The sequence below is a fragment of the Electrophorus electricus genome, chromosome 9 (assembly GCF_041902795.1).
Source record: "Electrophorus electricus isolate QZ-2024a chromosome 9, ASM4190279v1, whole genome shotgun sequence".
In the NCBI taxonomy this organism is placed as follows: domain Eukaryota; kingdom Metazoa; phylum Chordata; class Actinopteri; order Gymnotiformes; family Gymnotidae; genus Electrophorus; species Electrophorus electricus.
In genome coordinates, this window is record NC_137505.1 from 19071893 (window position 1) to 19088290 (window position 16398).

The window sequence follows — 16398 nt, forward strand, 5'->3', positions numbered from 1 at the left end:
ATGAAGTATCAGATGAATCTTAAATGCTCAAATGTAGCCAGATGCATTATATTTGAACCGCCGTGCGGTTTTGCACCGGGACAATGACTCGTAACAAACCGCGAACACAACTAACCGTGTGGGTTTTTAAAAGCCAGCAAGTGGCTTATTCGGCCGGGAAAGACAAAATGCGGGTAGTGAAAATGGCCGCATTTGCCGGCTTGTCGGAGCAACCGCAGTGCCCAGAGAGGTCTTTCTGTCGCTCACTTCAACTAAGCAGTCCTACTCAACACGTTTTATTTAAGACTGTTATTTTGAAATGGGGTTAGTTTTTGTTTTTGTTTTTTTAAGCGTGTGATTCCTCCGTGCTTCAGTATTGTCACAAATACCGTCGAATTAGCGGGCTGCATATCACTCATAATCGATCAGAATCATTTCACGCCCACTGTGCTGGGGGTACAGCGTCAAAAATAAAAACGCTGTCACTTATCGATGCATCTTTGCAACGTCTCGCACGTTAAACTACCACTCTACGAGATTACGTTTAGTTAGGCTTCTGCATCTTTGCGAACACTATACCAAATAGGTGACGTTATAGAAGCAAAAATGAGTAGTTAAAAAGTATTTATTACATGTTGGAGCCAAGAAACATACTCTAGAAAACAATTACGGTGGACAATGTAGTTTTTGAAACCTCAGTTAAATTGTGGTTACATGAAACAAAGTGGTGGTGTATCATTTTCGGCACGATGCAAACCGAACAGTATTTTTTAAAGACTAACTAATCTAACAGTCACTAGACTATGGGAAAATGAAAAAGCCTTTACAAAGCACCATTTCAAGACGCATCGGATTTAAAGATCGATTACGTAGCAAATCTCTTACATTTATAGAGATGTTGTAGGGAACTATATAAGGTAAAAGTGATCAATGAAAATTCCAAACCCGGTTTGCAGTTTCATCGGTGTGCGCAAATGTCTGCAAAAAATAAAAATGCAACCTTTCAGTTTTCTAATTAATTACAAGTGGTCGCATAAAATGTCATTGCATGGACCGGTCTAATTCTGCGCGAGTAAAACCTCGCGGGTGTCCTGGAGGACCGGGGAACCGGCGCGTGAAAACTTTGAAGACTGGACCGACCTCGGTTAATCGCGTGCTTAACCGCAGATGGGTAAACGTGGTCTTGCTGAGCATGCAACACTTCAGCTGTCGTGGTGGAGTTAAGGCTAATAAAGCTGAAGTTACACCCCGCCTCCTGCAACAATAACCCGGCGGAGACGGCAAGCTATAAACGGCTAGACATGGACCGCGAGTCTGCGGAGGACCAAAAGCAACGCCAGATATCAAACGATTCTTGGCCGGTGTAACGGTATGGTCATCTTACACGAATAATATCTGTGGTCCGGCGTGATTTTTTTTGGATTAATGGTTTTAAAGCAGCCGGTTGTTGTTTCCGGGTCAGACTATTGTCAGCGTTCAGTATGTTCAAACCCGATAAATGTTGGGATGGTGGTGTTTCGACAAGACGTGACACCTGTAGCCTGCATGATGGAGACAAGTTCCAGTCGTTTAACCTGCATTCAGTTTAACACATGTATCGCTTTCTGCGTTAAAAGAGGCACGCTGGACATATGAGTGGAGGAAAGAAGAGCTCAAATGTGTGTTACTTAATTCTTTCGTCCTTGGCAGGCCTGAGTCTTGTTTTCACGAACTCAAAACGAATGTTTGTTCAATGCATCCCCATTTGTACCGCGGCGTTGGATTTTAACGAAGCGCTGCCATAAAGACTCGGGAAGAGAAGACATTTCAAAAATGTGGCCGCGGTAGGCAGTCGGGTATGTGACAGTTAAACGACGGGCGTGGTCACGATACACGTGGTGTTATTAGTCGCGTATAGGTGTGTCTACGTCCAGGTAGTCTGTGGTTAGCTTTTCCTGGGATTTGATAAACGGGTAAATATGTTACAGGCGTGGTTTCCTGTGTATAAATTGTTAGTTTACATTTCATGCGGGACCTTTCTGGTGCAACTGATTTGGGTTCATAAATTGAAATATATTTACATGACGCTGTACGAAAAAAAAAAAAAAAAAAAAACCACACAAAAAAACCGACTTTAAGTGGTTTTGTATTAGGCATCTGGCTGTATATTTGGAGGCCCTCTTCTGTTTTATTGCCTCTGGTGGATTTGGAGTATGTGAGGTATATTTAGAGCGAAGATCTGGCGCTCTGCCTCAACCTCTCTTCCTGAGGGAATCACGAGAGAAAGGGGAAGAATGGCACCAAGTTACAGCAGCCTGTCTGGCTCAACTTTGACCCCAAAACAAAACCCAGCCTCCAATAAACCACGCAAACTCTTAATAGGTGCTCTCTCTCTCCCTTTCTCCCCTTTTGCCTCATGTCCTGACATGTCAGAAGCCGAGAGGGGAGGAGATAAAGGAGAACAAGAAAAACCGGCGAGCAGCTGAGACCCAGAGACACTGTGTGAAAGAAGGTGGAGATTTGGATTCTGTCAGCATAACCCGTGAAACCTGCTCAGAGGAGAGAAGGAGTACGACTGACATGGAGGAAGCTAGCAGGAGAAACCCTGAACCTGAATACTGTCACGGGTTGGTTAAGGAATGAGGAAAAAGAAACCAAGAGCAGTGCCTGAGTTTGTGAGAGGTGATTTATTTATTTATTTACTTGGCATTTCATTTTCTCTCATGTTTTTAGTTCAGCTCAGGGCAACTTGTACTGTTATACCTGTATCAAGTAAAAACATGGTAATTTGTTTCACACATTGTAATTATGGCTGTCATAGTGGAACTAATTCAGGAATATTCTTTCACTCTCTCCTTTAGGATCTTGCCTATGGAATGTGAAGGTATTTTCATTCATTTGAAACCTTCACACACCCAGTGGAGCGGGGGGAGGAAGCAGACTTCTCTGTCAGGCTTTGTGGACCTCTGGCTGTGCATGTGTTGTGTCTTTTCCACAGACATAATGAGTCGGACTCCTAACTAAAGCAGAATCTGCAACCAGAAAGTGTCTGAGCACACACTTTCAGATCTTCAGTCACGCTGAAAATCCCATAACTGACCATTTGGGTTCAACACAACTACGGACTGAATGATTCACTGCAGAAATGGCTAGGAAATGAACTGCTGGATGATTGGATAATTCCAAACTGAACTCTTTACTCTTTGGAGTATCCACTGTGCACTCTTTGTTGAGACATGGAGCAAAGTCCAGCCAGAGGAGACCCCACTCCATTTTTCTGGGCCAGATGAGGGGCTCGAGCCCCAGCCTGCTTCGGGGCCGATGGTTCCACTGCCGGGAATGGGCCCTGGAGAAACTGAAGAAATGCCTGGAGGCGAGAAACTCCCCCAATGGGACACAGAGCTCGGCCAGCACCCCACCAGGAATCCTCGTTACCGGTGGCCCTGGCACGGGTAAGACAGCCTTCTGCACAGAGGTGGTGTGGCCCCAGTCTGAGGCAGGCAGAGCAGCAGAGCTGGCGCCACGGTGCCTGGCCTGGCACTATTGCCAGCAGGAGGATGCAGGCAGCGTGGAGGTGTGGAGGTTCGTGCTGGCTCTGGTGGAGCAGCTGCGCGAGAGCCCGCTGCTCCCGCCGAGCTACAGCCACATGCTGGCGAGCCCGTCGCTCGCTGCAACCCTGGAGCCCCTGCACTGCCAGCGTGACCCAGATGACACCTTTAAAAGGTGAGCGCTGCAGATCTGTCGCACATCTTCAGTCATGAGATGTATGCACAATACAGATGAGGTACATGCAGTGAAGCATTTCTTATTCTTTGAAGCTTTTCTCAAGGCACTAATTAGCACCTTATTAGGTTTGTGTGCTTTGCAGGTACATTAATCTTAAGTGGTCACTCAATTTTTCCTCGAGCACTTTTACTAATTTTCATATTTGTTTTTTACTTTAAAACTTCCCTTCCCTCTCTCCCTCCCTCTCTCATGTACTATGGGACTTGTGTTGTTATCATACCAAATCCCTACTTGACTCCTTGCTGTCAGCCTTAGAAAGGTCTCTCAGTATTTTATGTTTGCTTCGTGTTCCTGCGAGAGGGTCCGATGTTTCACAACTACCCTCTGGCTCCATAAAACGCACCCCTCTGCAATTCCCTCTGTTTGGAAAACTACACTTAAAAGACCCCCCTTAACTTTACTCAAACAATACCGGTAACTGAACACAACTCTCCCAAACGGGTCATAGTCTGCTTCTGTTATTATTGCCTTAAGGTGTTGTGTTTTTCAGCCATAATGGTGGGAGAGTTCCAGTGTCTGTTTCTTCATCAGCTGAGTTTGGCCAGTTTCCCAAATTGTTCAGTTCAGTCTCATATCACCTCCATCCTAAAACACCCACTAAAATTCAATGACGCGTTCCTTTATTTTCAAACTGTAGGCCCACACATGAGAAGTAATACAAGTTTTACTTATTTTCATCATGGAATCTCCAAAGCCTAGCTGTTTGTCTGTGGTTAAGTGTCATAATGCACCACCCTCTTTGTGGGTGCATCTGGGTGAACTGTGTTTGTATTCATCTAGCACCCCTCTGAAAGACATGCTCTATGTCAGACAGGAAAGGAGCAATTGTTCTGCTTCCCTGACACTTTAAATTTATTTATTTATCCCCCCTAGCCAATAATGCTGCCTATTCAGTTACCACAATAGGCTTTGAATGGTCTGAATGGTCTTGAATGGCCTGAAGGGACAAGAACTAAAATTATGTGCCCTACTGTGTCGAGTCTGGTCCAGTTGGTGAGGTCTCCTTTCTTATTAGCCTCTTTCTTTTTTCTGTCTGTCTGCCCGGCTTTCTCCATGTCTGTCTCCTCTCCTCTGCCCGGCTTTCTCTTTCTCCCTCCCTAGCAAGCCTTTGCACGCTAGCCTTCCATCTTTGCTGCCGACCGAACTGAAGCACAGGTCCACGTTCCATACACCCCTCACAAACTGCTAAGATGTTTTCTGTTGGACACGAGCGAGCAGAGGGTGGGGGTGGTGCTGGTGGGCGGCGGCTAGGCTGCAGCTGTGTGAGCCGCGTCGCCGTCCACTCCCAGTGTGTTTACTAACATGCTCGTCTCCAAGGCATCGTTAGAACATGTTAAATGCTTTAATCAAATGGGGCCCCAATGTGCGGAGGTTTAGGATTCTGGTTTTTCTCAGCTGTTGCCCAGCGTGCGCGGTCATTGCACTAGAACTGGCCAGGGGTTTGCTGACGGAGAGCGAAGTTGGTGTACATACGGCACATGTGTGCAGTCCTGTAACTTTGTTGCAGCCAAAACTGAGCATGCCCTGTACCGTGATTGTTGGCTGTGACTTCCAGTGCTGATATGGGGAAACTCTCGTAAAAATTTTATTCATTTATTTTTACCATTATTATGCGTGAAATAATCACTCTCTACCGTTCACTGCTTGCAGTTATCTCCTAGGCTATGAAGATTAGAGAATGCAGTCCAAGATGAAGGTTCTCGTGGAGTGGTTTGGCAGAGCTGACCTGTAAGAGAGGATGGCTGCATTTTTGACTGTGAAAACTATCATTTGTAACTTTAAACTCCCCAGTCAAGAGTGGAGGGCAAGATCGGCCAGTCTGATGGTCCCTCCTGACCACTGCAGTGTACCCTCGCAGTGTTTCCTCTCCTTGCTACTGAAATTTATGCAGAAGGCCAATGTTATAGGCTTACAGAGACTAAGCACATCCTGTCCTTACCGGAGTAAAGGTTCATCCGCAGTCCCATGTAGAAGCAACGGAACAGGAAGTAGCCTGTAGGATTATCTGTTATTTTGTGGCATGTGTTCCTCTTATCAAATTATGAGACACGCGCGCGCACACACACACATACCAGAGATAAAGATCCATGCAGTTAAAACTAGATTGCCAAGTTTATGATCATAATTGCCCCTTTACAGTCCAACATGATTCATATATAATTGCAGTGACCAAATACAGTGCTAATTAGCTTGCTTCTGGAGCAAAGTAGTTATGTGTTACGAAATAAGTTGTGAAGGTTCGGCTAAAGATAAGTACAGACGGCTTGAAGTGTGACTGCACCACAGTAATTCACCAGCTTCGTTGGTCCTGCCTTAAGTATGCCATTGAGCGGGCATCTGTATTTGAGGATGCCAAGCTTTGATTGAAGTGGTTATCTCTGGCACTTCTGGGTGCGAGTCTTTAGAAGCAGCGTTCTCACTGGTGCCGGCCAACGTCTCACCGCCTCTCAGCATGCGTGAAGACACAGGAAATCTCGGAGCTTCCATACCAATGACTCACCACGCCACAGCAGCCGCACCTCAGGCCAGAAAGAGGAGGACGAGGGAAGAAAGCAAGTGAGAAGGTGGTAGGCAGAGGGACGTCGAACAGGAAGGTTCAATCCAGATTTCGGAGCAAAATGAATTCCTGGCTTTCATTCTTGTGCAGTGGTGTTTCTTTCTTTTTTTTTTCTTCTTTTTTTTTTTTCTTTTTCCCTTCGGTTCCCGCAGTCATTAACGTTGTTCGCCTGGCGTCACGCCTCCCAGCCCCCACCCACTGTTTCCCTCGCCGTCATCTGCTCCCTGTTCCCTGGCAGTTCACTTTCTCCCCTGCTTCTGTCAAAGCTCCACATCCTCGGTCCTTCCACCTCCTCCCATCTCGTGCTTGTGCCATTTTGTTATGACGCCCCTCTCCCTCCCTGATTAAATCAAACTGCGTTATGTAAAGCCACTGCATCAATCGGTTCGGGACTGAGGTGAGAACCATATCTGCACATAATATGCCTTCTGGTTTGGCGGAAAGCTCAAATACGAATGTGGGCCAACGTCTGTAATGTATGGGCTATCTGTGTTCCTGTGCTTATGCTGCCTGCTTCCTGACACCAACCAGACTGACTAACATATTCATCAAATCCGTAATGTTCTCAATATTCGAACTGTGAATATAACAAAGCTGTATTCACGTTTCCGTTTGAATAACGGTGCGCGCTTCTCACCTTCTGCAGGGCGGTACTGGAGCCTCTGCTATCCTTAGCCTCCCCAGCTCAGAGTGTGTGTATAGTGATAGACTCTCTGGACTCTGGCTGCAGCGGATTGGTCGGTGTTGGCACGGGGATGACTCCAGGGTCCGTGACCAATCAGAGCAGCTCCATAGCGGAGCTCCTGCTTCGGCACCTCCAGCTCTTGCCCTCGTGGATCCTCCTGGTCTGCTCTGCACGCAGACAGAACAAGGCTGTTTGCAAGATGTTCTCAGGTATGCTTGCGTACACATGGGCCTCAGACAGTGGCTGAATCCCCGCAGGGTTCATTACACCCACCAGTTTCAAACTCCGTCACACTGCAAGGAAAAGAACATGTGTATGGTCCAACAGACTGCTTTGAGTCACTGTAGTTGTTCACTCCTAAACAAAGATAGAGATTTGAGGAAACATTCCAGATGCAGAATTACTGTTCATCTGTGTAGTATACAGTTCCATGTTTAAATGTATATAAAATAAGAATGTAAGACCCCATGAAGAGCCCAAATTTCAGAGCGTGCTGACTAGAGTAGTGGCATTGGAAATTTTAAATGGCTTTTGTTGTACTCTCTAGAAGGTGAGTGTACATTCATCAAAGCTTACCAAGCTTTTAAATGAATACATTCATTCACATAGTTGACAGGCAGTTGCAAACCCAGTGAAAATAACCACTCTCAGAATTTCTTCTCTATTTTCAGTTTTTTTAAATACATCTCTACTCTGTTTGACATTGGAGTACATTAGTTGATCTAGTCTTAAGAGATGAAACACTCTCAAACCCTTCAGTACATATACATGATTCAGGAAAATCCCTAGAACTATACACGAATTTGCTGGGGGGTTTTTTTTTTATGACTTTTGTTGTGGTGGGGGTTGCAGTTGCAAAATGTAAAGGATTGCAGTGAAATGGGCATAATATGCAGATCAGTTTGTTTACTTAAAGCTCTGCCTTCTTAAAGGGAGAAGTGAAGTTTTAAACGCTTTGCATTTGTACACATTGCACACAGGGAGGAAACATTTGTTTCATCATTTCGGTGTCCATACCTCCTGTTTGGCGTCCTTCTGGGACGTTTGTTAGCTTGTGCCCTCCAGTTCCGTCACTCTCGTCTCCGTCCTGCAGGGTTTCGGAAACTCTGTCTGGATGACTTGCGAAAGCCGGTGGCTGTGCGGGACGTCCAGCATTACATTCTGCGGCGGCTGGACCAGGAGGGGGCCCTGCGCCGGCAGCTCACGCCAGACACGGCCGACATGCTGAACCTGTTGCACATCAAGAGCGGCGGTTGCTTCTTGTTCCTGGAGCGAGTGCTGGACGGCGTGGCCCGCGGCATGGTGGGTCTGAGGGAGATCCGGGACATCCCAGGCACGCTCAACGGCCTCTACCTGTGGCTGTGCCAGCGCCTCTTCCCCCGCAGGCTGTTTGTCCATGTTAGGCCCTTGCTCAACACTTTGCTGGCATCCCCGCAAGCTCTCACACCTGAGCAGCTTTACACGGCTGCGCGGACCAGGGACTTGTGCCTGACGCGCGAGGACTTCCAGTCAAAGATGCACGCTCTGGCACCGCTTCTCGTGGACGGGCCCGTGGGCACCAAGCTCCTGTTCCACGGCAGCTTTGCGGAGTGGCTAACCGATGTGAAGTACTGCACACAGAAATTCCTGTGCAGCGTGATGGACGGACACCTGTCCCTCGCCATGTGCCTGTCGCTGAGGTCTGAAAGCCTTGGCACGGAAGAAGTCTGCCAGCTCGGCCACCACCTCCTCAACAGCGGCGTCCACGCGGGGAAGCCGGCCCTGCTGGCACTGTGGATGCTATGGACCGGTGTTCCCTCTCTTCGCAGCAGCACCGAGGGCGGGTTTGCTGGCGCATCTCAACCTCTCCGTTCCTTGCAAGCACCTGTAGTGGTGCGGCAGGATGTGCTGCAGCTCCTGATGAAGAGTGGCGTATACCCCCCCACTTGTTCTCCGGACAACAGCCCTAGCATCGGGATACACTGCGTGGGTGGAGGGAGAGCCATTGTGCGGCGTGCCTTGCAGAGGGAGGAGTCTTTGCGGGCGCTCTTGGACAGCGGGGTCAGCGTGAACCGGACGGACTCTTCAGACGGGCGGACGCTGCTGTCCATCGCTGCCCACGCAGGGCTTGCTGACGTGGTGGCACTGCTGCTTTGCCGCGGGGCAGACCCTTCTCTAAGCGACCACCAGGGGCAGACGGCACTGACGCTCGCCGCCAGACAAGGCCACGCGGGCGTGCTGCAGGTTCTGCTGGAGTGGGCCCTGGAGCAGGGACGTGACGGCGCGGCCGTCCGAGCCCTGACTGAGCACGCAGACAGCGAGGGGTGGACCGCCCTGCGTTCTGCCGCGTGGGGCGGCCACAAGGAATCTGTGAAGGTGCTCCTGGAGGCAGGAGCAGAGGTGGACGGCTGCGATGCCGACGGCCGGACAGCCCTGAGGGCCGCTTCCTGGGGCGGTCACGAGGAGATCCTGCTGACCCTGATCGCCCACGGCGCTGAGGTGGACCGCGTGGACTACGAGGGTCGGACTCCACTCATCGCTGCAGCGTACATGGGCCATAAGGAGGCAGTTGAGATCCTGCTGGGCGCAGGCGCGCAAGTGGACCTGGCCGACGGAGACGGCCGCACTGCTCTCTCGGTGGCTGCGCTGTGCGTGCCGTCAGCCGCGGGAGGGAGGGGTCACGGGGAGGTCGTGAGCCTGCTGCTGGAGAAAGGCGCCAACCCAGAGCACAGGGACAGAGACGGGATGACCCCGTTGCTACTGTCCTCCTACGAGGGCCACGACGAGGTGGTTGAGCTCCTCTTGGAGGCCGGGGCCGACGTGGATGAGAGCGCAGGAGCTCATCCCTCTGCAGTCACGCCCCTCCTCGCAGCAGCAGCCATGGGGCATCCGGACACGGTAAACCGCTTGCTGTTCTGGGGGGCGGCAGTGGACGGCATTGACGGGGAGGGCCGCACGGCGCTCTGCCTGGCTGCGGCCAAGGGCAGCGTCGAGGTGGTGCGAACCCTGCTGGACCGGGGTTTGGACGAGAACCACAAAGACGACCTGGGCTGGACGCCACTGCACGCGGCAGCCTGTGAGGGCCACAGGAGCACGTGCGCCGTCCTGACCGAGCGAGGCAGCATGGCACGGGTGGGCGAACTGGACGTGGAAGGCCGGACTCCCCTCATTCTGGCTGCGCAGGAGGGACACGGCAGTACTGTCAGGCTCCTGCTCGACCGCAAGTCCCCCATCGACCACCGAGGGTACGACGGCCACTCTGCCCTCAGTGCCGCCGCCCTGCAGGGCCATGCGGAGGTGGTAGAGCTGCTGCTGAGAAGGGGCGCTTACACCGACGTCCGAGACGTAGAAGGAAGGCCTCTCCTCTACCTGCTTGTGCTGGAAGGCCGCCTGGACATCGCCATCTTGCTCATAGAGAAAGGAGGCGTCCCGCTGGAATCGAGAGATGTGGAGGGGCGCACCGCGTTGCACGTGGCAGCTTGGCGAGGGGACCTGGATGGGATTGGGTTGCTGCTGAAGCACGGAGCAGACCCAAATGCGTTGGACGCGGAGGGTCGACCACCTCTGCACTCGATGGCGTGGAGAGGTCAAGCAGCTGCAGGGGAAGTGCTCCTCAGGGCCAAAGGGATTGACGTTGATCTGGCCTGCAAAAAGCAAGGTGCCACAGCACTCGGCATTGCCTCTCAGGAGGGACACGCTGACATCGTGGCCATGCTTCTGGAAAGAGGCGCCGAACCGGACCACGTGGATCACTACGGCCGCAGCCCGGTAAAAGTTGCAGGAAAGAGAGGTAATTTTAGCATTGTCCGTCTCCTGGAGAGCTATGGAGCAAAGCCGTTCCCTGGACTCATCCCACTTGCATCATATGACACTTCAGGCATTTTCTCCAATTCCTTTAAAGTTAAGACTCAGGCCTCCATCAGTTCTGGAGAGGCGTGCGGCAACGGAGTCCCACCCACCTCCTCCACTTCCTCAGCCTCTTTGTCAGCCTCTTGCTCACCTGCCTCTACAGCAGAGAGGTTCCATTCAGTGCCTGGCTCCCAGGCATCTTCGTCCACATGCCACTCTCTGGCCACTGTGCAGACCGTGCCAGCGGACAGCCTGAGCTTTACTCAGCAGATCCAGCAGCACTCGCTGCCCCGCTGCCGAAGTCGCCCATCCACCCTGCCTTTGCCTGGCTCGAACCCTGCCAGCCCGCAGGGGAGTGCTGCCCGGAGCAAGCAGAAGGCGGTCGCTAAAGGTAGTCCTCCCCATGTGCAGTGCGCCTTGCTCGGACTGCAGGATTCAGACAAGCCCCTTATAGGGCTCGGTTCCCCAGATTCTAGTGACTACCTCTTGAAACCCAAAAGTCCTCACTTAATTGAGGATGAGCTTATAAAGAGCCCCCAGCAAGTTGGAGACGGCAAGTGGAACTCTGTAATGGTGTCCCTGGGACTGACGCCAAACCAAGAGGCGGCGATTAGGCAGCCACAGAGGAGAGACAGTCCTCCATTGGATTATCCACAGAGCGAGAGGTGGGGGGGCTTTAGGAAGGCATCCTGCTCCTCAGCCTTTGACCTCTCAGCCATATCCCCACATGGTGCCTTACTGGAAGAGTCTGTGTTCAGCATTACCACCACAGACCCCCAGCTCAACCTCAAACAAGCCATCAAGTTGCAGTTTGAGGGGCCAACCAGTGCAGCACTTTACAAGAGGGAAACACCACTCTGAGGTAAGTGATGGCCTGTAAAAAGATGAGCGCTAAACCAAGCTACTAAAACAAAGTGTGAAATGCATCAGGCGAGAGTCATTATTAAGTGAAGAGTTGCAGACACTTGGGTTTTGGGTGTCTCTTCCACAGTATACTGCCAGAGAATGTCTGGAATGCTAATAGCAACTTTGTGTCTTGTAGGGAAGCCTTGGTGATTAGGGGCTCAAGGAGGAGAGGGTGGTGTGGATAAATGCGGTGTGCAACTCGTGGTGCAAGGAAACGGTAGATGAGAGGATGAGAGCGTACCCAGAAGCCCCACCAAACTCTGACCTCTGACCTCCTGCAAGAGCCAGAGAAGGACCAGAAGAACAAGTAAGAATCAAAGGACTTGGAAAAGGCCTACAACGTGTACATTCCGGACATTTTCCTTTACATCCTGCCACCTCGCGCACACTTACTCAATTACAGGAAAATGCTTACACAGGAACCCACAATGGGATTATGGTTGCACACAGGAAAATGCATAAAATATAATAAAATGGAAGATGGGACTATAATGTATAATAAAGGGATATACTTTTTCACTGCCACACGTAGAGCAGCGTGTCTTACATTGGCTCCAGTGGTTGTCCAACCTCCCTTGCGTCAATTAGCCCCGAGGCTGAGTGCACACATACACCTTTTATTTTGGAGGAACAAGATATGCACAGAGGGAGTGAAGATCACAAAGTGAGTGAACGGTCTGCTCCCCGGGCCTTTTGCGCTGGTCCACTTGTTTGTTCTCCCTCTCTGGAATGAACCCCAGGATTGCAGTGCCTAGAGCCGGAAGGACTAGTGCCAAAAAGGGCACACGCATCAATACGTTACCAAAAACATGCTAATTATCCTTAACTGATCCTCAAAGGATGAGTGACTTCTTTTAAAAATCATTTAGGTCATTGCTGATGCCCACCGGTGTGTCTTTTTTGTTTGTTTGTTTGTTTTTTTGTTTTTTAATTTGGCCAGCATTAGTGTTACTATGCGGTATTTATCATTTATCAGTATGTATTTGTTTTGCTGTATCTACTTTCTGATTAACATTTTTTCTGCTGTAAACATTAAATCAGAGCAGCCAACCAATGACACTGCAATATTTGAAATACAAAGGCTGTCTGACATGGAACAAGGCACATTTGAATGAGGGAGAGAGACTTGGCAAATGAAAGACGACTGGAAAAGAGGAAAAGAGGCGAGCGAGACTGGAGAGAACCTACGGCTGATGTTTAGAGGATAATGACGGGTCATAAATACCTGAGAAAGGGAGACAAAATGTTCCAGAAAAGGGATTTTCAGATCTGTTAATGTGATTTACACTGTTTGATACGTTTTTGTCATATTTTAACGGGGTTTCTTAATTAAAATGTATTTAAAACATTAACTCTGCTTCTCCTTTGGTAAATGAGAGCTGGTTGTGGTGTTCATTTTAGCAAATGATTGCTTTTTTAGTAGCTTAGTCCTCAGGCTTATGACTTTAACAGATGGGCAAAATGAAAGGGTAAGAAACTGGCACCTATGGAAAATCTGCCTGGAGCACTGCAGATAGCATCTTTTCCATCTCTCTCGTTCTCTCTCACGCACCCACACACAGTAATTCAATCTTGTCAGGTAGTTATACGCTGAGAGATTGCTTTATTAGGGCAGCAGTCAACCATGCATTGTATCCAAGTTGTAACTTTTAACTGTAATTACGCTTGTACTTTTTAATACACATTTATATTCTAAATTCAATTGTGAATACTGTTTTGTTTTATATGCAAAATATCCAGTCTCCATCTACCTTGTTTTCAAAACAGGTCAATCCTTTGAAACGTGGCACAGTTGTGCAGAGAAGGCAACTTCTCAGCGTATAGAACAGGCCAAAAAAGGAATCCTTGCCTGTAAGCACTGCATGAGAGTATAAACCATGCACAATCAGGTTGGTTACTCTGGTCTTGTATTCATAGGCTTACAGGTCCTACTAACTTTAGCTATTAAATCTGAGCTAAGAAGTAGAGCTTAGTCCTTTCCATCTATTGCTCTTTCTCACTATGTGTGAAAATGTCAAACTCTCTTCTCTGAGTCTTTGTTGTTGGTAGATACACAGTGGCAGACATGCACTCTCTCTCTCGTTCCTTCTCTCTCACACACACACCATTACCTTCAAGTAGAGTTTTTATTGCCTCATAAATACCCTAAAGCTAACAGAGCCAAGAAAGCCAAACTGCCAACATAGTGTACATAAAAACACATACATCTACACACAAAAACCTTTAGAAGCATACCGTACATATTGTTCACACACTTAATTACACACATTAGGCATTAAATGCATTACAAATCTTCAGCTTCCACCCATATACAGACTGTCAAATGATTCTTTTAAATGCACATCCACAATACCACCATTTCTCGTGTGTGTGTGTGTGTGTGTGTGTGTGTGTATATACACTCAGTACTCTTATGACATGGAACATGCATGCACCCACTAATCGCTGAGAAAATAAATAGAATTAAATTAATGATGCTTATTCATTCATAATCATATTTCCTTTGGTACCACGCAAAGGAAAGGTATGGAAAGATTCTGATATAAATATGTAACCACTCCCCGAGGCTTGCTTACTGGAGATTGTTAGAATTACTGTCATAAGATGATAATATGGGAATCTGAAGCCCTCTAATTATGACATTTCTTTAACTCATTAACAATCATTTGAGATGATTTCCTTTTTTAAAGACAAATTAGTTTCTTAGATTACTTGAACATTGGAGGTACATTGTTACATGTTATGGAAATATTATCTCATTTTTCATGGATGATTTACTGGGGGCAAGTTGTTTTTAATTAAGTGATATGGTTTAGGGCTGTAGGCAATATGCAGTTTATAATCAGTCTATAATCAAAAGCAACTTATACCTTGGGTAGAGTCATTTATTAGTTTATTTATTTGCTAGGCATCTCTGCACTAATCTGCATGCATGTAATGAGTATTAGCCAAACATCCCTAAAATCATAAGATGCCATGTATACAATTATACTAAATGCTTTTCCACTGGTAAATTGCTTGCTCAGTTGGCTGGTGCTTACATTTTTTGCTTGGTAGCTGCTAGCTCTAGGTAATGTAACTTTTTTGGTGTATTCACTGCTTTATCTTGCTTAACAGAATAAAATCTATACCTTGCCATTTTCCTCTGTGCAGTCAGGTTTGTGATCGCCACGATGATCCTGGTTTGTCTAAGCATCACTTTTCCCAGTGTATTGTGGAATTCCCTCCAGCTGTGCACCCATTGTACTAGTGTCTGGCCCCCTCCTGAAATTTCATAGGCGATAAGGACTAGGCTACGGTAGACACTTTAGGGGGGAGATAGAGGCCTAAGGGTGTGACTGGAAGGAGTTTTAGCAAACAAAGAATTATATCACAACACTAGGTACAATTCAGGGAAGTAATTAGGAGAAAATGTACCCCTTTTATATATTTAAAATGCATGCAAGAATTAAAAATCTAAAAAAGTAACAAGTTAAAGCTAAAGTACACTGTATGAAGATAGTGTTGAAATTGACTTTTTATTGGGCTAAACCCAAAGGATGACATCCTTCAACAGTTAAGTCATTAAGTCATTTCAGATTAATCAGGAGTTTAATAAACTGAACATTTTAGTAGATAATTTGCAGATATTCCCATTTGTCTTCCCAAAAAGGTTCCAAGATAAAACTCATGAAGCAGGTTTCTGGGTAACCATTGCATACTAACTAGCAACAGTTCTATGTGGAAAGTTTATGTGCCTGTATTTTCTCACACTCAAAAGATCTGACATGGTCTGAAACCTGAGCCTGCCATCTGGTTAGAAAAGGTGCCTTTACGAGGAAAGCACTGTTCTTGCAAAGGTCAGTACACATGAGGGAAAGGTTGTGTGGACTCCCTTATGGCAGAAACATCGGTTGAATCAGCTGTGGCTTCAGGCACACTCCATGTGTAAACATAGAGACTCAGACACGAGGCACAGCACTCCGTTTCTCAACTAAGAGATGTCGCATCCTTCAGTAACATAAACAAGAGCCGAGTATAAAGTCAAAAGTATGTCCGAGAATAGAAGAGGTTGCTATCATGCAATGTAGATTTATTTTAAGGCAATTACTATGAGTATCCTGGGTCACATGAAAATGGGTCTGACTGCTCAGTCAGTGGTAGTCAGTCTGTCATACCTACACAAGCTTTAATCAAAATGACTTATTTGCTCTTGTCGATCCTGTTTTCCGGGAACTGGCAAAGCACTGTTTAGCCTAAAGGCAGACCCCAGAGAAGCAGCTTGAAATGTGTGTGTGTGTGTGTGTGTGTGTGTGTGTGTGTGTGTGTGTGTGTGTGTGCATTGGTTAGTCATCATCCACCGCACTCAGTGGGAGGCTTTCAGTCATTCAGAACCCTGACTCTTAATATTCCACAGCCAGCAGGGAAAATTCCAGGGCTGTTTGAAAGAGATTCTTAAGGTTTTAGAGGCAATTCTCAAAATTCCACAAGAATTCTAAATTTATGTCAGATTACAAAGGCTCCCATAACAAGCTGCATTCCTGTCATTGCTGATGGACAATGAAGACTGCACATTAAAATTTGGTTCAAATTCTTTCTTCAAACTACAGCTTAATGTGATCATATGCTTCCTTATAGTCTAGTACATGGCCCTGTGTTCTGTTGTAAGTGCTCTTTACTGCCCTTTCAGCTGTTGTAT

General features: G+C 47.7%; 1 protein-coding gene across 2 annotated transcripts; it reads left to right on the forward strand.

Moving 5' to 3' along the window:
* Positions 1–1133: 1133 nt before the first annotated feature.
* Positions 1134–13072, forward strand: ankrd50l (ankyrin repeat domain 50-like). Of its 2 annotated transcripts, none has more exons than XM_035523015.2 (6): positions 1134–1348; positions 2392–2640; positions 2820–3681; positions 6948–7195; positions 8080–11676; positions 11857–13072. In XM_035523015.2, exons 3-5 carry the CDS (start codon positions 3245–3247, stop codon positions 11673–11675), a joined length of 4281 nt encoding a protein of 1426 aa, XP_035378908.1. In that variant the 5' UTR covers positions 1134–1348; positions 2392–2640; positions 2820–3244; the 3' UTR covers position 11676; positions 11857–13072. The 2 variants fall into 2 exon arrangements, with proteins under 2 accessions (XP_035378908.1, XP_035378909.1); XM_035523016.2 differs by having other exon boundaries at positions 2395–2640.
* The last annotated feature ends 3326 nt before the right edge of the window (positions 13073–16398 follow it).

Coding starts and splice junctions, on each gene's coding strand:
- ankrd50l (XM_035523015.2), top strand. CDS start 3,245: ATGAGGGGCTCGAGCCCCAGCCTGCTTCGGGGCCGATGGTTCCACTGC. Junction 3,682..6,947: donor CCAGATGACACCTTTAAAAG/GTGAGCGCTGCA, acceptor CACCTTCTGCAG/GGCGGTACTGGAGCCTCTGC. Junction 7,196..8,079: donor TGTTTGCAAGATGTTCTCAG/GTATGCTTGCGT, acceptor TCCGTCCTGCAG/GGTTTCGGAAACTCTGTCTG.